The 22,735-nt window shown below is 43.7% G+C and overlaps 1 protein-coding gene across 13 annotated transcripts in view; it reads left to right on the top strand.

Annotated features, from left to right (window-relative positions):
- LOC6525332 (disks large homolog 1) overlaps positions 1–22,735 on the top strand; it is a 57,466-nt gene that overhangs the window by 29,175 nt on the left and 5,556 nt on the right. For 3 of the 13 annotated variants that reach the window (XM_002101132.3, XM_015190758.2, XM_039376857.2), the window contains 4 exons: positions 12,068–12,306; positions 12,415–12,506; positions 13,251–14,621; positions 16,465–16,707. In XM_002101132.3, coding sequence (XP_002101168.2) covers positions 12,068–12,306; positions 12,415–12,506; positions 13,251–14,621; positions 16,465–16,707 — 1,945 coding nt within the window. Of the gene's footprint in view, positions 1–4,987; positions 5,167–12,067; positions 12,307–12,414; positions 12,507–13,250; positions 14,622–16,464; positions 16,708–19,248; positions 19,391–20,736; positions 21,596–22,735 lie in introns of those variants that run through there. The other 10 variants (XM_039376884.1, XM_039376881.1, XM_039376871.1 and 7 more) reach the window with 8 other exon arrangements.

Here is a 22,735-nt window from a genome sequence, read left to right as displayed (position 1 = left end):
CCGTTTTGCAGGTCAGCTTGTGGTCACTTCACGATGACCCTCCTGCCAGCTGACTCGTTCTATGGCCTCGGTGTCCTCTTCCAACGTCCACAATTGAAAACCTGCTGACTAATCAGTTGCAGACAGTGACAGCACACAGACGTTGCTGATGACCACGATGATGATGGGCAGTGGCGTGCATAAAGGGGATTGTTATGCTGCCATTTATCCGAAGTATGCAAAATAGATTAGCTATTTCTGTGGCCCTTGTGTGACACCAATAGAAATTGGATTTGCGTTCTTTAACAAAACACATTAGGCGAGTTATTGGTAATTTACAATCATTGTTAAGACTTGAAGTTAATATATACGCCCCCTTTTTACGCGCCCCTGCTGACGACACTTGATACGACGACGCATTGCACATTGCACTTGATGTGCATTATCTACGAGTTGTAGTTTGTCGTTGTAGTTGTGTGCTGTGCATTTGTGCTGCCTGCCAAACTGTCACTCTGATGTACGTACGTACGTACGAACTATGTACGTTACGTACCCCTCCCCCCTTCCCCAGATCCCCCCCTCAAATCTGATCCATGGCCTCTGGCTATATCCACTCATCCCGACATCGACATGGACATCGGCTGACAACAATCAATGCTCGATGACATTTCTCTTTCTCGATTTTTTTGTTCGGTCAAATGGGAAAGTCAAGTTGCGCTGGGATTTTTCTGAAATTGATTTCGATTCGCTTTCAGTTTTTGGGCCTTGATTGTTTAAGTTACCGTAGCATTAGCATTAAGCTTTCAAATGTAAGGCTACAAATAATAGCCTAATTAAATTAAATTTCCAAACTTAATTGCAGGCTAGCCTAACATAACTAAATAAATTAAGCAACTGCCCATATAATTGAAGAGCAGTGCTGCTAAAACTGGAAGAGACGAACAGTGCAGACAACTAGAGAATTCCGCCCGATTCTTCTTTGGTATGCAAGCCATGTTTTGGATCTGCGGCTCCACGTTTGGACTTGGGGACCACAGAACTCAGAACTCGGGCCTCGGGCCTCAGACCTTAGACATCAGACTTCAGACTTGCGATCGCGGAATCGGGTCTGGTTTTTAAAAAATTCTCGGCACGCGCATGCGCAGCATTTTTTCTACTGTTGTCCGCACGTTGTTCTTTTCGAGTTTGCTATGCTGTACTGTGCTGTGCTTTGCCTTTTCATCGTTGGCTTCGTTGAGGTAGGACTTGGCTTTGGAAATTAGTGGGGGCAAGGGGGGGAGGGCAGCTACCACTATGTATCAAGCTGGTCACTTTCCCATGGGAGCTACGGAAAATCAATTAAAGGTGCCGCCATTAACTAATCTCTGTCTCTGTCTCTATCTTTGGGCACCTTCCTTTGCTCAGCTGGCTACCCAAAAATGTAATTAAATCATTAATTTCCTGTCGTTATGAGGCAGCCTTGGCAACAACAAAAATGATGGCCTTCCTGCAGAAAAAACAACAAAATACCCTAGAAATGCAGTCGAGTTTTTCTTATTGTCATTCCAGATAGTTTTAATTTCTGGGTCTTAATAACTAAACTAAACATTTTCCTAATATTGGAAATGATAGATTTCAAGTCCTTAAGCTTAAAGTTCGTTTACCGTGACTCCACTGTAGGCTAAGAAGAACAAGAAGCGATGGCCCCAAGGAGTTGAGAGTTATTTGTATAGCAACAAAACTAAAAGGCAAAGCGCATGAAAAAGTTCGAAAAATATACCATAAAAAAAATAATAAAATCATATTTGTGTTGCCATGTGTGTCACACAAACACACAAGCTTGTAACTTGAGATAAATCCGTTATAATAACTCTGAGCATCTGGGTTGGATATATGTATGTACATATACCTGTATATACGTGCATATATAAATGTAGATGCCCAGGCACACACACACGCACTCACACATGCACTCATACTTCAGCTCAAGTGTGTCGATTGTATCTTTGTAACTTTGGAGGATGCTTGGCGCTGTATCTTTGTATTTGTATCTTTGGAGCTTCTCTTCTTCCCCCTCCCTTTCATTTTCTCTCACTCTCTCTCTCTCTCTCTCTCTCTCTTTCTCTTTTGCAGGTAAGCCAAGCAATCAACGTTTTGTTTGCCTCTTGTTTTTGTTTTGCTTTTGTTCGCCGAGTGTTCGTAGGTGTGTGCGTGTGCGCTAGTGTTAGTGTGCTTGTGAATCTCTTCTATATCTTACCTGTTTACCTGTTGGCCCTTCCCTCTCCATCCATTCGCTCTTCAGCCTCCTGCCTCTCCTCTCCTCCCTCTCTTCGTCCGTAATTAGCCTGCGCCTTTTCGTGGGATCGCCAGGCAGCGAAAGAGCAACGAAAACAAACGAAACTTGAGCCAAAAGGGGGGACTAAGATACTATCCAAAAGGTTTGGTCATGCCCCTTACTCGAAATTTTATCCCACAAAGTATTACCTTGTTAGAAATTTTTTTTATAATTAAATATTACTTGAGCTCCAACAGGTGGGAAAAGTATATTTGACAGTAAAAAAAATCCACAATACAATTAAAATTGTATTTTGATGTCTAAAATCACACAAACGTGCGTAGGAAAGTATGCTGCGTTATATTTTATGTTTAGATAAATCTGATCTGAGTATCGGATGTCAATTAAGATGACTTTTTCCCGTGCAGTCTTAGTTGACCCAGTCACATTTAATTGCTGACCCAGTAGCAAGTTGCAAGTGCCTCTCAAACGGAAATTAAGTATTTATCGCTTAACGGCAAAAGGAAATTAAGCTGACCGTATCTGTGGTAATCAATGTGGTCAGCAATCGATAATGACTGCAAAAGATTGACAGCAAATTTGTTCGCAATTGTTCAAAGCAATTAAATGACATCATATACATGAATAAACCAAACAGAACTTAACTTTAAAAATACGACATTTCTAAATCATACATGTACTAAGTTTCGCTGACTCAAAAACTTTGAAAATTAAAGCGGGAAAATAATCAGATAGGGGGTTGATGAGTTCTGATGTTATTATTATTTTGGTAAATAGTGGATAGTTTTCTACCTGTATACTCCCCCGAAATTTGTTATCCACTCTCGTACTTTGAAATGTTTCTCTCCCTCTCTCTCTCTCTTTCGCCGTTCTCTTGGAGATCCCTGATTCACTTTTGGGAGTGATATATTCTCACCTGAGGCCCCAGCTTCGATTTCTATCTAAATCTTGGGGCAAGGCTCTTGAATCTCCTGAGAAAATGAGAGAACCGACATACATACACATAACTCTGCGTTGAGTCACGTACCCACACACAAGCACACACACCTGTACAACTTTTGTTCTTTTATGCAGCACAATGTGTGTGTGTGTGCCGAAGAGTAAGAGTACGAGTTATTTTTGTACCTTTTGTACCTGCTCTATAGCTGCTCTTCCTCTTCTTCAGGAGGGTTCACTTACAAGGAACGAAAAGAGGAAGCAAGAGTGCTTAACGAACTTTGCGAGGGAGTGCCGCCTAAATGATCTTTTCCCAACAATCCCTTTATTCCATGAACATTCGGTTTGCAGAATGGAATTGACGGGTTTTCCGTTTCAGTTTACGCATTTATTCGCACTTTAAAATGTTTCAGATGTTTTATCTTGCTATATACATACAGGGAAAATAAATCCAAATTAATACAAATACATAAAATATCTATTTTAAGGAAAGCATTTTACAAATAAAGCTGTTAATGGTATATAAGAAATTTCACAAAAACAATGATTTTAATATTGGATATCAATGTTCGAAGTGATCCTTATAATTTGCACATAGGGTATCCGTATTCGCAATTGCCCTAATTTGCGGCTCTTCGTATGTGCTATTTCTATTCCTGCGTGCCTCCTTCGCCTGTTTGCACACTTGAATATTTTTGCTATTGTTTGCTGCCCTCTCAGCTAAGCACACACACACACACTGGCAAAACAGTTGAGCACACAATCCCACATACACACACACACATATCCTGGGGCGATTGAGCGCGCTGCACTTGCGCTGCTTGAAAATGAAAAAACGGGACGACAGGTAGGCTCTCGCTCTCCCACACGAATGCACACAGAGTTACGCTCTCTGTCGCTCTCTCTCTCCCTGTCTCTCGCTCTCTCGATTTTTTTCAAGCAGCGCTGCCAGCTATTTTCTGCTTTATTTTCAGCTCGGCTTTCAGGTTTTTTCATTCTATGTTCGTACCGCGAGGTAAAAACGCGTGTGTGCCACACCGAGAGTGCAACAAAAACAACAATAACGACACACACAACAAAAAACAACAACAAATACGCAGAGTGCGGCGACAATGTTTTAAATACGATGCGAGAACGTGCAACTGCAATTTGCCGTTAGCTAAGCTGCACGATCGATTTGCAATAGCAACAACAACCGAACGCAACGTACAGTGGTTCTAACTCATTAAATTGCAATTAAAAGCGTCCAGAAGTGGAAGAAGAAGAAGCAGCAGCAGCTTCAACAAAACAAACGGTTAGCCAATGTTGCCAGACCGTTTACGTAGCATACCTTTTTTTTACCTTTATTTTTCTGCCTGCAAAGTGAAAGAAAAGTGGCAATAACTATTTGTGCATGCGTGTGTGAGTTTTGGACATGCAACATGCAACTTGGTGGTCAGTTGTAGTGTTGTTGTTGCAAGTTGCAGACACCTTTCGAAAGTGTTAAACGAAACGATAGAAGCAGACATAGTCGAGTAGTAAGAGGAATTCAGTAGATATCTGTTTAAATTGTTAAAATCCACTGATGCATCACTAAAAATCTTTTCTTTGCGATAAAAATTGAATCCCAGAAGATTTATTTATTTTCAATAAAACATAAGTGTTTTTCTTTAACTAATATCTGCTGTGAATTCATGTTTTTTTTTGTGGCACTTTTGCTTGTTGCCATGGCGCAAGCGCACCACCAATTCATATTTTATTTTTAAATTTCCCCTTTAATTAAAAACAAATTTTGTTTTGTGTTTCGTGCGTGTGAAGGCAGCAGAAATGTGTAAACCAAAAGGATAAATCAACAAAAAAAAAAAACACAAAATTTAGAAACGAAAAAAAAGAGTTGTAATAGAAAGTCAGACAAAGAGAGGGAGAGACGCGGAGAAAAAGAGAGAAAGGGAGGCAGAGATCGAACGGATTACAGATATGCGCATCCTAAAGCAATGGTGAGTGTTTTTCTTTGTTTTCCCCATTGTGAGAAGATGGGGGAAAACCCCTCGAACCGCGTCTCCTCCAAAATAAACCCTTTCCTCGCACACATTCAGGTATTTAAACTGACATCCGTCGTTTTTGTTGTTCTTGACAATCAACACTTCCATTATAGCTGCCCATTGTTCAAACCTGAGAGCAATACAATAGACACATTCACAGAAAACTTTATTAAAACGCTTTCCTGACAATACCAAAATTCCAAATCTCAGTTTCATTTAACAGAATTGTACAAATCGTAAAGTATTATAAAAAGTACACATTGGTATATTTTAGAATCGTTATTGTTTATATCATATCATATCATATTATATCCCAAACGATCCACTAACTAGAGGGCGCGTATTATCTATAGATATAATTATCTATATGCACGACCTGTTGAGCTGTATCTGGTATCTGATAGATACATTTAGTATGCAAAACACGAGGGGCGAAACCAAATATTTCGTGATCTACGTCGCCACCGCAACCTGAAGTGCAGTCATACATAATTCACCCCGCTTAAAGACCGCATTCCGATAGTTCGGATATTATAATGCCATAATTACATAATTCGCTTTCGTTTGTGCGGGTAAAAGCAATTTTCTGGACGAATCTCCGCGGCAAATAGTTTCTCACCTCGTCTACGGATAAACTGGTGAAGGGATTCAGAAGTTGAGGCAGCCCACAAGCCTCCCCCCTCCCATTCCCACATTTACCCCCACCTGTCATCCATTTGCCACCCATTTTCCACCCCTTTTCCACCCATTTGCCACCCAGTTTCCACCATATCCCGGGAAAACTCTTCAAGGAGGGAGGAGGAGGACGTGGCAAGTCTTGGCATGCCGAAGGTGGTTTTCGGATTGGAATGGGCAGGAATAGAATGGAACAGAATGTTGACCAGAAACCACAACGCAAATGCGCAAAGTTGGTAGAACAATAATTTGAGCAATAATTTACCAGGTAAATTGCAAGCGAAGAGACGGGCGAAGAGATGAGCTGGAAATTGAGAATGAACATGGATTGGGATGGCTATGGATAATGAGGCCAGGGCGCACAGGAAACAAATTAAATTGAGCAAAATACTTGTAGAAAGGAAATGTTTATTTGGCCCGGATATTTCATAGTTTCTTAACTACTACTCCAAATTATGTTGGACTCTAGAAAGTTATTTACATTTTTAGGGATTACGATCTTAGGAAATGACGAGGTTAAATGGTATCCCAATTATTTGTGTGTTTGCAAAGCAAACTAAATGTTGGAAAATGATTCGACTTAATCTGTAGCTTGGCGAAGAAGCAGAACCATGCCGAATGACGTCAAACTAAAATCCAGCCTGAATATAAAGCCCACCCACCAAATGCATAAGCCCCACCACCTACCACCCCCCACCATCGAGTCACCTGTGTGCAATCAGGACTCTCACCGCCCACACCTCTCACACCCCCTTTCCCCGTCAAGTGCACGCAATCAGGACTCTCTCACCTCTTTCGCCACTTGGAATTTCCATGGCTTCTCGAGGGGAAGCCCCTGGGGGCAACGAGGACGAATGGCGGAATAGGTGGGAATGGTAGGGATTTCAATGCACAAGTGCAGCCCACAATCAATTAAGTTTTATTTCAATTTGCCAAATGGCAAAATGAGTTCGACTGAACTTTAATTGAACGCCCACATTAGCCACACCTCTCGGCAAATTGAAAACGAAATTTCAGCTTTTGGCCTGGCTGTCTATAGGGATATATATGTATGTATATATGTATATATATATATATATGCAGCATCTTACCTATAAATATATTGCATTCATTTTTGGGGGGCGAAAAGAGCTTTTCACCTTGACTGACTGCCTTTGTGTTTGTGTTTGGGTTTTAATTAATTCTTAAGAAATTTCCCAACCTGACCACTATTTGCTTATGAATTTTTACACTGGCATTTCCAGGAAAACTTTTTTTTGAACGAGGGGAGAAAATTGGAGTGGCGAATCGAGTGTGCAATTGAGCGGCATCGATGATGCGATTGCGATTGCAAAATTTCCCATGAGTTGAGTTAGCACTGAGAGAAATGTCTATACAACAAGTGATAAAAAATTATTCGTTTTTTTTAATGCAAATGCAACAGTAAACAAGATTTGTTATGCATTTAGTTAACAATGGATATGTAGCTTGGTTTTAGTTTATTTATTTAAAATGCGCTAGTATAGGGACATTTTTTCTGCGTGTTTTAACTATCGGTTATGGCATTACTACAGCTCTTGGTTTGCTCGGCAATTAAACCAGCTCCAATTGCTATCGCCACTTCCATTTCCACTTTCAATCCCATGTGGCTGCCTTGGCAATGAATAATTCAAATGGAATGCCGGCTTCAGCTTCAGATATATATATTTATATATATATATGTGTATATATATGTATACCTTCCCGCTTGTAAGGAAAGCCCCCTGTCCGCCGAAGTTTCCATCACCGCTTCTGCTTACCCAACACTTTTCCTGGAGCCACAACCAAACACAACCGCAATCCATTACGATCTCCTCTCAGTTTGAGTTTCATTTCCAGTTTTGAGCCCAGAGTTCTCGGTTCTCAGTTCGAAGTTCTGAGTTCTGAATCAAATTGAGCTGAGTTCGGTGTCTGGCCAGGGTCACACCCACAAATTCTGGTCGAATTGAGGAGCTTCTACCTGAGGGGCAATTGTAAATGTTGAATGTTGAATGGTAAATGGTAAATGGTGTACGGGGGATTGTGGTCTGGAATGCGATGCAAGCGGGTGACTCATGGCTGCCACTTCCGCTGCAAATAAGCTTCTTCCGGTTCCGCCCCTTCAGCGATTCCCTGCTCCGGATTCACGATACCCGCTTCCCGATCCCCAATCACCGGTGCACGGTGCACGGTGCACCAATTCTCGGACTGCACCTGTTCCAGCCACTTGTTGCCACAAGCCCTCAAGCATGAACCCTCCCAAAATCGCTGGCTATATCGGTCTGTAGGGGATATCCCTCCGTCCACCTGTTGTCATTCGTTTGATATATAGTGTGTGGAATGCAAGAGCGGTTAGAGTAATAGCATTATAACTAAAGCGTAGATAACAAAGTGCAGAGTAATTTACTGAACAAAATATAAATAGGTTATATAGGATATAACTATTCAATAATGTTTTGTGACTATTTGTGTAGATCTAATACAGCGATAGCGCTTTAAACATTTTATAAGAAATTGAAGCTACTTTAAGATACACATTTAATGAATATTCCCCCAGCTTACTGAATGCTATTCCATTGTCCGCAATTGTTTATTAACCCCTAACCCCCCGCACTTTTGTCTCGTGCTTCGCTTGCTGGCCGTATACAATTAACATGTCGCATGTTGCTGTCGTGCTGCAGCAGCAGCAGCAGCAACAACAATGTGTGTTGCTCTTCTGGTCAGTTGCCCATACTCACATCACTACACACACACACAAAACACAAAACACACACACAAAACACACACACACACTCGCAGTGGCACTCGCACACAGCGTTGCAGATATGCACATACCGATGGGCAGCTGGAAATGCAAAATACATTTAATGGTTTCCCCCATGTGTTGTTTGCGTTTATCTGTCTCCTTTCATCGCTGTCCCGCTGCCACGCCCCCTTTTCCGACCGCCCTCCAGCATGGCTAATTGCCATCCTTAACCTGCGGCAATGTGCACTGTGCAAAAAAGTGCAGGAATCTTTCAATTAAGCTGGTAGTTGCGAGATGCTAATTATAAACTCTACTCTACAAAATGAAAGCAATATTACACGATCTGAAACATTTGACTTTCATCTTAAAGCTACATAAATATCTTTAGCTTTTATCTTGTATTTTAGCAATATCTTTTACTTTTATGTTGTATTTTAGTAACTGTGGGGAACATTGGAGAATATTGATAGATGATTTAGTTGTTTTCTGGGGAATGTTTTAAAATATTTCTGCGATTGACGAAAAGACAAAGCCGTAATGCAAAATGCCATTGCCTTGTCATCGTTGTATGAATTGCATTGCCCAGTTTGACAGCCTCCTCGGTGCCTTTCAGTGACCACCACCCACTGTCGCCCCTCCGGGTTATTGATGATCCCATCCAACGGGGTGGTGTGTGCTGAAGTGGAGAAATGGTGAAGTGGGGAAATGGTGAAATGGTGAAGTGGGGAAATGGGGGTTATTTGTGGGCATCTCGCAGTGCGCTGCTTGTTATGACACAGATACAGATAGAGATACGAATACCGATAGCGATACAGATACAAATGGGGCGTTTGGAATGGCAATGGGATTGAAGATTGAGGATTCGGCGTACGGGTGCGAGTGCGAGTGCGAGTGGGAGTGGGAGTGGGAGTGAGAGCACCGATGTGGTCATTAGATGGAGCATGTCGGGGTGACAATCAGATGCATGACAGATAGCTGCCGGCTATGGTCACTGCTAATTGCTGGCAAAATAGGGATATGACAGCCACCAAGCCGATTGATATGCCACTCGTAACTCCTCCCATCTCACTAATTCGGTTGGTCAACAGCATTGATGTGTGTGTACACATGACACAATTGAATCAAATCGAAGGGTTTTAATCGTTTTCAGAATTTTATAATCAGCATCCGTTGACTTTATTCAAATTAAACGAGTATCGCCAGTTTTGCTAAGTGAAGTGTTTAGTGTAATTTCAAGTTGCCTTGCGCTCTGATTGGTGTTTAAAGCTAGAAAAGTAGAAAGAACTCTGCTGTCTCCAATTTGTGCGTCCCTAATCGAACATCTGCCGAAGGGAGGAAACTTCAGATAAAAGCTCCTCAGAGGTCGACAGATTGATGAGGCGGATAAAAATAGGAATGGGCTGACCAGATGACCAGCTGACCAGCTGTTGCTGCTGCTGCTGCTGTTGCTGCTGCTGTTGCAATGTGGCTGCTGCAACTAGACGAGTGGCCTTGGTCGCTACTTGATGTCAGAGGCAAAGGCATTTTAATTCGTTTATGGTGCTCAACTCTCTACCGCACCCCACACACCGCCCTCCATTGGTCGGTCCTTTCTTCTCGTCTGTTTGACTCATTTGCACTGGCCGTCGAGTTGCCTCCAATCTCGCAATCTTCCCATTTGGAGCCTCCGGCCCAATCCCCATCCTCCAGCTGATTCTCCTCCTGCCATTACTGGTCCTCTGCTGTTACGCAAATTGAATTGTCTCGCCCGTTGCCTCGTGTTGGATTCACATTCTCTTCACTCAGCGCCATCGCCATCGCCATCGCCATTGCCATCGCCATCGCAACCCATCTCCCTGTTCTTGGCCGTAAGGGAGTGCCATCTTGGCCAACGTCGTTGCATTCTCCAGAAATCGGTTTTTAATGCCCTGCACAGCCATTGTGTGACAGTCCATCTCGATGAGAATGCTGAACTGAACGGAACTGAATTCCGCTGGAAAATGAATAGGAAGTGCTAAAAGTGGGACTGGTTTTCTATTAGAATTTCCATTGCCTAGCGCACATATTCATAAAATGCTTGATAAGCTTCATTCGTTAGCTTCATTCATACGCTAGCAGAGAAAGCTATTCGCTATTCTTGAAAATACAAATTCATTTATAACAAAATCCTTGTATTTAGTACATGCCTAAGCCAATATACTTTGCGCTATACGAGTATGTACATAGGCCATCAAATGCATTAAAATGTCCTCTCTGATCTGAATAATCCCCAAAGTGATGTATTTTTCCGGGTGCGAATCTGTAGTGGGTAATGAAAGAGCTACTGCCACTGACGTTCATCATTGCCCAAAGGGATTCCAGGAGGGAGCATCCAGATGGAGCGCTGGTGTTGGAGCTGGAACCGATGATGGTGATGGTGATGGTGCTGGTGATGGTGCTGGTGATGGTGATGGTGATAAAGATGGGGTTAAGACTGCACTCCAATGTCGTTGCCAGGCTGCGGCTGAAATTGCTTTTGTCGCATCAGCGCCTGGAGAAGGACGATAAAGCGATTGGGAGCTGTTCAGGGATTGAGTTTGGGTTTGGGTTTAAGTTTGGGTTGGGAATTGGGAGCTGAATGGCAGTGCATACTTCTAGGCTGGTCCGGCATTAAATCCACTTTGAGCTTTTTGCAATTAGCCAGCCGACTTGGCCCACATCCACAGCCACATCCACAGCCACCTCAATCTGCACATCCCTATTCCATCCACTGCTCCTCCACCGGTTCACACAAAGCTCATAATCCGAAAGCCGAACAAATTAAGGCACAAATTGCCTTCAAACCAGTCACTGCCCCTGCCACCTTGCATAATGAAAGAGCCACGCAAAAGTGCAAAGTTATAACAAAGTTTTCAGGCAGCGTACCATTTTTAAGTTACCCTATACTTATACGCCACCTATACTGTTACCTAAATCTCTTCCCCCCTTTTTCTCAAAAAAAAAAAAGTCTCTTTGTGCGGATAACTTTTTGAAATAATAAAAGAGGCTGTCCGCCCACCCGACACCCGGCCAGTGGCTGCCAAACTGTGTACGCCACCTGGGCCAAAATGCAAAAGGGCGGACGTTGGCTGCCATCGACAGGAGCTGCCAATTTGCATTGACATAGTGCAGCCAGCAAGCAGCAGTGACTTTAATATTTCACCAGAAACTGGCTTATTTTAAATCCTTCTAAACAAGCAGCTCAACTTCGAAACATATCCTTGGATTTTAAACTTACTATCTATCTAGTGATTTGAAATATTATTAAATATAAAGACTAAGAAGCCAACTATTTAAGCTATTGAAAAAATATTTTAATCTGGCTTTAATTTCACCAGGAGGCCCTTTTGGCACCGGTTCAATCGATTTGTATCCGGATCTCAACTGACGGAATATATTCCCTTCCTTCTTTTCGTTTTATGTTCCATTCGCGATTGACAGGAATCGCCGGCGCTCCGGATCGAGCATTGTTGTGCTGGACGGCGACGATTTGAAGCCATGTCTGCCGGATGACTACATAAGCGGCCAGCACCATCTGAATCACCAGCAGCAGTTGCAACTGCAGCAGCAGCTGCAGCAGCAACATCCGCTCCAGCAGCAACACTATCGCACGCACTCGGGCGACATCAGGGAGATTGACCAGGAAATGCTGACCATGCTGTCCGTGAACCAAGATAACGGTGAGTGTCCAACATCTCCCACGCTTCCACTGACCATTGAACTAACCCGAGTTCCGCTCTGCTCTCCATTCTGTGCCATTCTGTGCCATTTTATGCCATTCTATGCAGGTCCACACCGTGAGATGGCCGTCGATTGTCCGGACACGTTCATCGCACGCAACAAGACGCCACCCCGATATCCGCCACCCCGTCCACCACAGGTAAGCATAAGCGGGCATCCGTAGTCCGCACTATGCAAACCGTAATCTGCAATCCGTACAAGAGCCACCCAAACCACCCAAACCACCCAAACCACCCAACCATCCAGTCTGCCATACAACCACCACAGACCAACTACACAACACACACCCAGCCACACTCAAATTCCAAACCAGTTGAAAACGTAGGCCGCCAATAACTTTGCATAAATCGAGGCAGCCGTGTTTGTGAAATTACAATAGCCGAGAATTACTAACAAAATTTCGCCACATTCACTTAGGCTAATGTGTATATATGTTTGGAATCCTGCTAAATCCATAAGCCCCAGTAACAGCAACCATCGAAATTGAGATATTCAGATATTCCAGAAATAGTAATACAATGTTCAGTTCATTTATGCACATAACAATCGCTTAGTGGAGCAATGGAAACCCCCTTTAATTCAAATGAAGTGAAAGTGAATAACTAATCCAGCAACTAACAACCAACCCGCCTTTTATCACAACTAACAAGTACTACAATAACCAACAAACCTTGAAAGCCACTACCAAAAGAACCCAAAAAACGTATTTTTGAAACAACAAGCAACGTATAATATGTAGAACTCAACAACAATAACAACCCACATGAAAATAAATGTAACTAACCAAAGCCACTCCAATTCACATTCAAATCATTCACACATGCATTCATTCTTTCTTCACCACACCACATGCACCACCACCACTTAACCCACACGCACACAGAAACACAAGAAAAGCACCACCAACACCAACACCACCACCACCACAATCACAGCTATGACTAACAATGATCATGCTAACAAAATGTTAATTGTTGCATATCATTCTTCACATCAACATGAACAACTACAACAACAACAACAACAACCACCACCACCACATCATGAACAACAACAACAACACCCATCAAAAACAACAACAACTACAATTGCACTCGATGTGGCCACACAAAATATGTACAATCAAAAACAACAAAACAAATTGGAACAAATCGAAAACTATGAAAATTGCCTGCAATCGGAACAACACGAACAACACGAACAACTTGAGCAACAGAAGCAACATCAAGTGACAACCGCAGTGGCAGTGGCAACACAGGTGGCACAACAACAGACGCCCAGCCACAAGTTGCAGGCAACATTGAGCAGCGATCCGAATGGCAACAGCAACAGCAACAGCAACACCGTTGGCGGCAGCAGCAGCAGCAACAACAGCAGCATCACGGATGACTTCCTCTGCGTTGTGGATGGCCTGTATCAGGGACGCAAGGACTCGGCCTCGCCCTCATCGAGTGCCTTCGATGAGGTGATGAGCAAACACACCCTGGACTCCTTCGGCAGCATCGCCTATCGTCACCTGCACCAGCAGCATCAGGCGACGAGCAACGGCAACAGCAGCAACACGAGCAACACAAACAGCAATGGCAACAGCAATGGCAACAACACAAGCAACAATACAGCTGCTTCGACAAACAAAACAGCAACGGTTAGCAAAACAGGCGTGAGCAGCAGCAACAGCAACAGCAACTCACTGAACAGCAGCAACAGCTCGATGCACACGAGCAGCAGCAGCAGCGGCCACAGCAGCAACATAGCCAGTGCCACATCATCATCATCATCATCCGGCACCAGCAGCTCAACTGTGCCCGATGACCTGAGCCTGGCGCCACCCGGTTACGAGGTGAGCCAGCAGCAGCAGCAGCAACAGCAACAGAAGCAGCAACATTTGGTTGCCTCACCCGTGACAATGTTGCTGCCACCGATGGCCAAGCATCGCGAGTTGCCCGTGGATGTGCCGGACAGCTTTATCGAGATGGTCAAGACAACGCCAAGATATCCGCCACCAGCTCACCTTTCCTCACGCGGATCGCTGTTGTCGAACGGCAGCGCCTCCACCGCCCACACCACGCTCTCCTCGATGGGCGTGTCGCCTTCGCCTGTCACTGCAACAGCAGCAGCAGCAGCAGCAGCATCAGCAGCAGCAACAACATCTGCAACAACATTAGCATGTGCAACCACTGCTGTTGCTGTTGCTGCTGCTGCTGCTGCGGTTTCTGGTGTTGCTGACGGCGATGCGAGGCGGGTGGTCGATGAGGTATACCACATTGCATTTTGTACTCGCTATCTGTCTCAGCTTTTCACTGGAGACACCTCTTCACTCTTCTCTGTCTCTATCGCCCTGCCACTTCGTTTCGCTCTTCTCTAATCTCTAATCTGTATCTGATTCTGAATCCTTTCATTTTAGTGTGTTTCAGTGATGTGTTTTGGCAGTTGATGAAGTTCGGGGGTAAATGGTAATCCCTGCCACGCAAATGAAAGCAAAACATTTTCAATGTACCCTAATATATTATTAATTACGGGCTTTAAAGAAGTGTCAAACTATATTATTTAAAGCCATTTAATTACCTTTATTCTAAAAGGCAAAATGCTCAAAGTGAACGCGAAATTTTAGCCACAATTTCATTAGCAAAATGGGCATGTATATCATGATTATGATGGATTATTTGCAATAATCCATACTTTTAGCCAACAGAACGAAAATGCGTTTAAATGCCAAAACGACAACATAAGTATGAAACCTTGATAGAAATATCATTGATAATCCCTGTTAAAGCAATTTAAAACTGAAAAAGAGAGAAGAGTAAAAACAAGACAGTTGAATGGGTTCCATGAATATGGCATTAAATGGTTAAGACAACCGGAAATTATGGAATGGCCCCATATACACAAGCCTCGTGAGCCTTAAAATGTGAATCGATATTTTTAGCGACCCCAAAACGTTTCGCTCCACTCGGCTAATTAACGCCGGGCCCACTTAACCCCTTTGGGTACACCAGCGCATACGCATTGATTTCCTTCCTTGTATCCGGCGGTGCAGGTCGGACCAGGAGCCCCAGTTGACCCGTTACCCCTGGAATCCAACCAGTCAGCCAACCAGCCAACCAACCAACCAGCTACCCAAACCACTCGGCTTGTCACCTTGTTCAGCCGGTTGGCCTAATTCACGGCATCAGAGCCGCTGCGTTGGCCTCGTTAGCGGGGCATAATCCTAACAACATTGAGCCACACATACCCAGCCAACCAACCACTCACTTGAGCCACCCACTCGATGGGTGGTGACGGTGGCGGTGGTGCTGCCGCCCTGCTGTTCCGCTTATTTCATCATTTGCAGCTCGCTGCTAGCTCTTTGAAAACCTCTGCCCCACTCTGCCCCACACTGCCCCACTCTGCCCCACTCTGCCCCACTCTGCACCACACTGCCACCCATTTCACTCACTCACTGGGCTCTTTTCAGGCGATGAAAAATAAATGCCATTTATATGAAATTGCTCTCGATTAATTTTCCAATGGCTGCAGAACAAAAGCAAAATGTGCGCCTTTCCCTCGCTTTCCATACTCTTTATTTTCCCACCGACAATGCGCTGAATAAAAATGGTATTCAAAGAGGAAATGCATTTAAATACGTACCGTATTCAATTCTCGCTAGTAAATGACACCAACAAAAAATGAGACAAAATGCCAGTGAGGGGGATGCCTACTATTTCTTTTATTAAGGTTTCAAGAAGATACATACAAACATGCATTATTAAGAACACTGAAAGAACTACAACCTATATTTCACCCATTCAAGAATACGATCCCCATTTCGAGGTAAAGGTTTGGTTTCATGCACACTTTTCACTTCATGTAAGGACCTTTTTCGCGTTTTCATCTCGCTGGGAAATGCACAGAAAATCACTGGCTACAAATAAACTCATTCAACTTTAATGACCAACAGCCATCAGCCATCAGCCATACACACACACACACACACACTCGCATAAGCACACTTACACACACACACTTACACACATAGGCACACACTCGACTTGAAAGCAAATACATGCACACATACTAACGGGGCTCGTACCCCCCTCACTTCGCTCCTCTCCGCACAGCTCAATGGGAATGCGAAGCCCGTGCCACCGCCACGAGATCATCTGCGGGTGGAGAAGGACGGGCGGCTGGTCAACTGCTCACCCGCACCACAGTTGCCGGATCGAAGGGCGCCGGGGAATGCGAGCAGCGGCAGCAGCGGCGCAGCAATGCATCCGCTGCAGCAGCAGCAGCAGCAGCAGCAGCAGATCGCACAGATTGTGGAGCCCACGTTGGAGCAGCTGGACAGCATCAAGAAGTACCAGGTGAGTGACTCTCAAACTGTTGCGCATTTATCTCCGCAGCCCAATGGTTAGGCTACAAAAAATTTCGCAACTTCAAACTGTGCAAGTGGTTGCTAAAGTTTGAAATCCTTTTGAATAGATTTACTGCTCAAGAATATTATGTGCTGAAAGGTGAAAGCTGATATGGATTATAATGCAATTATGTTGTTAAATACCACTACTAAATAGTTCAATCTTGAGTCCGCCCAGGCTTAACATGGTTAAATCCCACAAATCCGAATTTGCACTAGTTCATTGTTGTTATGCCAACCCAACAGTGTACAGTGAGGTAATTGGTAAATCCCCGTAATAGTTCTATTGTTTAGAATTTTCCCTTTGGCCCGAATGCAGCTCATTAGCATGCATAACAGCCAGTCGTCACCCACCCACTTCCTTCGTCATAATCAAAAGGCTTTTTGATGAATGTCGGGGGCCAAATGCTTCCGGTTTGAGCCACGTTCTTTCTTTCTTTCGTTCCTTCCATTGTTAGGCCCAATAATCGCTGAATGTTCAGTTAACTTCTTCGCTTAGCCATTGTGGCCATTGACCGTCACTTACCGCCACTTACTGCCAAACTGTAATCATCGTCTGGCGATGGCGATCATCAAACAAAACACATCACATTGCCAAACACACACACACACACATAGACAAAGACAAAGTGTGAAATTTTTCACGATTTTGATTGCCCCGGCCGGACCATTGCATTTAACTAGTAAAACTATTAAAAACTTTACCGCACCGAAAGACAATAAACCTGATGAGGGGGGCGGGGACGGCGGCGGTGTAGGAAGCAAAAGGGCGTAACCGTGCTCAATGTACGGTACATTGTGTGTATGTGTGTGTGGGGGCGTAAAAAAGTTGCCCAACAACTTTTTCTGTCTGTGCACTCGAAAGTGGCAAGAGTTGGGGGGGGGCTCAAAAGCTGGTTAAAGAGGGGGGGTAATATGTGGAGGGGGAGGGGGGAGTGGAATTATAATGCCGTTTAAAAGTAAAACATTTCGCATTCATTTGGAAGGCTGCAGGGCATGTGGGTGGGATTTTCCATGGGCGGACTAACAAAGGGGTAACCGGAGTGTTGATGATTCACTAAGGGAGATGTTGAGGGGGGAGATGTTTGCCATAGGCGTTGTTTCATAGGAAGCCATCAAGAGAAGAGGAGGGTAAGTGATGGGGGGATGGTGAAAAGTTGTTTAATGCAATGATTAATTATGCAACTTTTAATCGAATTGTTACGTTCCGCCCTCAGCCACGCCCCCTGCAGACATAGACAGAGTGATAGAAAAATAAATAGAGCGACAGAGACAGAAAGAGAGCGGGAGGAGAAAGAGAGAGAACGAGTTGGTGGCTAAAAAAAAACACATTTGCTAAATGTAATTAATTGAAAACTGCAAGCGACTAGTGCCCTACAGTTTGACAGCCATTAGACGGGGTGGGTGGGTGGTTGGCTGTAAAACTGCACACACTGTTGAGTGTGAAAAGCGAGAGGCGATTGGGCGGTGGGTGGTGATTATGGATGTAAGCTCATTAGGAGAACGAAGCCACAAATGGGGGAAGCAAAGGGGGCAACGGATAATGGGAACGCACATAAAATCTACCTTCATGCATTTGTGCGTACAGAGAAAAGTGAAAATCTAAACATCAACAGCTTACGAGAGATTTCGAAAGCCATTGAAATTCCAAAGATTAGGCCAAAGCTAATGCAAATTCCTTTATCGTAATTCATTTTATCGTAATAGCTGGGAAACCATTATGAATATGGAATTTCTTGGTGAGCAAAATAATCCTTATCAAGGAATTGGTGGCGATAACTGTGCGATTACAAGCGATATTTTCGATAAAGCGACGCACAGGTATTTTAGCGTATCTTTGAATCAGTGTCGTGATTATGGTTCTGCATTATCGGCGCTTTGTAATTGGATCTCATTAACGCTACACCCACTCATAATTAATAGGCAGTCTTTTGGGAATTATCGTGTTTGACATTGTTATCGCGCTTTCGTTATCGTTATCGCTATCGTAAATCTTGTATAAATAGAGTGTCCGACATTGTTTAAATTTAACCTGCTTGTTTGAGCTGCACTGCTGCTCTGTTTGTTTGCTGACCGAAGGGGGGTTGCTACTGTCGGTTGCCACTGGCGGTAGCTAGTGGCACCCCCCACCCCTCTATTTTAAGACCCCCCCTTCAGCCCTGCCCCTGGCTGGGCATGTTCGCAAATTAGTTAAACATTCCATTTTTGCGCATTTGTCTCTCCAGGCCGGCTTAGCACATATGTATGTATGTACATATATATTTATACCTGGGCTTTAGCTCTTCGCTCACCTGTTCTCCACTCGCTCTCTCTCGCTCGCTCCCCCTTTCATTTCTTCTGAGTAGAGCTGTCCCCCTTCCGTATGTTCCACTGGCGCTGCCGACGCCTCTGCTCCGCTGCTGCTGCTACTTCTGCTGCTTCTGCCTACGTCGACGTCTTCTGGCGGCGCTGGTTTGTTATGATTTTCAGTTGGCGTTTTAGTTGTTTTTCTACGCGTTCTGCGATCGGCCGCAATTTTTTGTTGATTTTTTTACCGACCAATCTTAACTATTTCTTTTTTTTTTTTGCTGTTGTACTTTTGTGCGGGCCAAGTGCGCGAACCGATAACCGATTAGATAAGGCCATATGCATACGTATGTCTACGATGAAAAGTCCAACGTAAATGGATGCATTTCCCCAGGTGGAAATGAATTCTTTTGTTTAGAAGTGCCGAGGTTTTAAAGGAACTGCCTTCGCTTTTTTGTGGCATCAATTTGTTTGTTTGTTTGGTGTTTTTTTTTTTTTTTTTGTTCACGTGTGTGTGTTGTGTGCAATGGGAGCCATGCAAATAAGGCGCGGCTCGCACAAAAACCGCCCATAGCTGGGCGAAAATTCTGGGACCAAAAAGCACGTAGCAGCCGCCACACGAACAACCATTTGCAAGTACCTCAAACGGCAAGCCAAAAACATTCGACAACATTTTATGGGCAGGCGGCAACGGAAAAAACAGCCAAAAACAGGCGTGGCAGTTGCAACCATAACGGAAAGTTGCTCGCGTAACCGCAAAAAAAGCCGAGAAAACAAAAAAAAAAAAAAACACACACACACACAGAAACTGAAAATATGTGAAATAAATGAAATATCCCGAAAAAAGTGGCAGAGACCTTATTGAAAAAAAGCTGGCTGCATAACGCAAACATGAACTGGTTACGAGCATAAAGAAGCTTTCAAACTGCCAGGCCAACAAGGCAAAGGATTTAACGTGTGCCAGTGTGCCCAGGATAAAAACGGGGCCAGCAATGTTACCAATTCAGATAGATACGCAACCCGACTCACAATACACACATTCGCTTCAAAGGACATTCACACGCAGTGTGCCCAGAGCCTTGGGAACAGTGTTACCATGATCGTCTCTGACGCAAAAGCATTATTGCATTTACCAAATATAATATGGAGTGTATGGAAGAAAGCATATAATTAAACAGCAAATGACATTTATATGTAAAGCCTTTGTGCGTTCTTGGGCCAGCAATGTATATTGCACATATGAATATGCATAGTACATATAAGATATAGTCATATATCTTTGTCATACTCCCATCAAGTGATTGCCCGTTTTGGACTTTGCTCTGACTCACGATCGAAGGCAACACAGCAGGCAGCTGAAAAATTTTAATATAAATGATAAACAGTTGCGGCGAACTGTTTTACTTTTTTCTTTGCTTATTTGTTTTTAATTTTTTTTTTTGCTGTTACCTTAAAGGTGTGTGAGTGTGTGTGTGTGTGTGCGAGTGCTTCTTATTGTTATTGATGTGCCAAGCGTAAATGCAGCGTCAACAGCAGCAGTGCGGCTCATTCCAGAGTTCAGGCACGTTGAATGCCGAATGCCGAATGCTGAATGCTGAATGCTGAGCGACGGCAGCAACAATAAAGTGAAAAAAATAACAATAACAATAACAGAAACAATAACAAAAAGCCCATAAATAAACAAATAAACAAATGTGTAAACGTTAATAGTTGTAAATTACACGAGCTGAAAGGAAAGCTGTTGCTGTTGCTGCTTTTGCTGGCGGTGCGTGTCTGGGCCAGAACTATTTCGACCATCTCAACTTTCGCTTTTTATGGCTTTTAATCCACTGCAGCAGCAGCAGAAGCAGCAGCAGTAACAGCAGCAATTCCAGTTGAAATGCGCATTAAGTTGCATTTCATTTGGAACACACAATTCACAATTCCCCATGCAAATTTATGCACTGCCCAGGTGTGGGCGTGGCCATTTGCATAGTTGCTGCATCTGCTGCAGCATCTGGTGACAGTTTCCATTTTGGTTACCGTTTCGGTTTTGCTTTCGGTTTCGCTAGGAGAGATTGCCACACAAAGATCGATGAAAGTGCAGCTCGAAAATGGTCGTATCCACTTTGCACATAACGCTGGAGAACAACGGCAATGTTGCTGCCGGGCAGCCAGCAGTTGTTGCAGTTGCTGCTGCTGCTAATGTCGTTGGGGCGGCAAGAACGCCCACCAAGTTTGCTGTGCTGTCGGCGCAGCAGCTGCAACTGCAGCAGCAACAACTGCAGCAACAACAGCAGCAGCAGCAGAACGAGAAGGAGAACCATATGAACAATAATAACAACAGCGACTATTGTGATATGAATGGCAATGGAGTTGGAATGGGAAACGCTGGCCATGTTGGTGGTGGCTTGGTTGGCACGGGATCTCTATCGCCCCAATCCCCCGACCAATATGTCGGCTCACCTGTATCATCCACTACCACTGCCACTGCCACGCCCCAACGCACCGCCTCCGCCCTGCGTCGCGGCATTCAAATTCAGCGATCCTCGACGCGTTTGCGACAACAACAGGCAAGTCAATAGGTTACCTGCGACAAAAGTGCACAACACAAAAGCGCACACTGTACTGCTCATTAAAATGCTTTTCAAACAACTGCACTCATAAATACAAAAGTGTGGCCAGAGCTTCAAGGGAGGTGTGACCAAAGTGACATTTAAGGCTGCTTAAACTAAAACTCGTCGGAAAACTAAAGTGTAACATAAACTTGGGGAAAGTTTTACCTTAAGTACATTTACGTTTCTAAACCTCGAACTTTGCATATACCTGAATTTGATCAGATCTCACTCTAGACTCGTATGTATATGCACTGTTGCCAGCGGCAACTGGCTTTATCTGCATAAATGCTAACGAAAGCACGGCGGCAACAACAACAACCACAACAACAACAACAACCAGTTGACAACTTGGCTAACTGGCTGCCGAGCCATAAAAATTAGAAATAAAACGTAAAAGGCAAAAACAATTTACCTAAGCGATAACTGAACTGTTGTGTTTGTATATGGAATTGCCAAATACCCTTAGTGCCCACATAATGATAAGGCGCAATGAGTATTGAGCATACCCCACGCCAGCCAGGGTATCGGCAGTAATATATTTTTAATTTCCCCGGTACGCGTATTTTTCAATATTTGTTATTTATTTATGCCGGCATTTGTTGGCAATGGCAATGGCGATTGTAATGGTGATGGTGATGATGATGTCATGGCGTCGCCATCACCGTCGCCAATTGATATTGTCTTTGAAGTATGCCTTCTTTTATTATTTTCCACCTTTTTGTTTTGTTTCTATAATATTTTACAATGGCTCGAGGTGTTGCTGCTGGTGTAAGATGATTGATGGCAACATTTCTATTCAATACCTATGTCTTTTTATAGGATTTTTGCGAGCTACGCGTGGGAGCTGGCTTTGGGGTTTTTAATTGCTTAGGCTGAAACTCCAATCTCTAAGCTGCAGCTGAACTTTCATTGAATAGGAAAATGCACAGTATTGATTACACAAAACAGTTTTCGTAGAATTACTTATCAGGAGTACCAGAGCTCTCAAATTGCAGCACAAATAGGATTTTAGCCGGATTTTAGCATTCAAAAAAAAAGAATGTTTTTAATATCCTAAGGAATAGAATTGGTCAAAAAAGTTACAATAAAAGATGA

The sequence above is a fragment of the Drosophila yakuba genome, chromosome X, assembly GCF_016746365.2.
Source record: "Drosophila yakuba strain Tai18E2 chromosome X, Prin_Dyak_Tai18E2_2.1, whole genome shotgun sequence".
NCBI lineage: Eukaryota > Metazoa > Arthropoda > Insecta > Diptera > Drosophilidae > Drosophila > Drosophila yakuba.
This window is presented reverse-complemented; position numbering and strand designations above follow the sequence as displayed.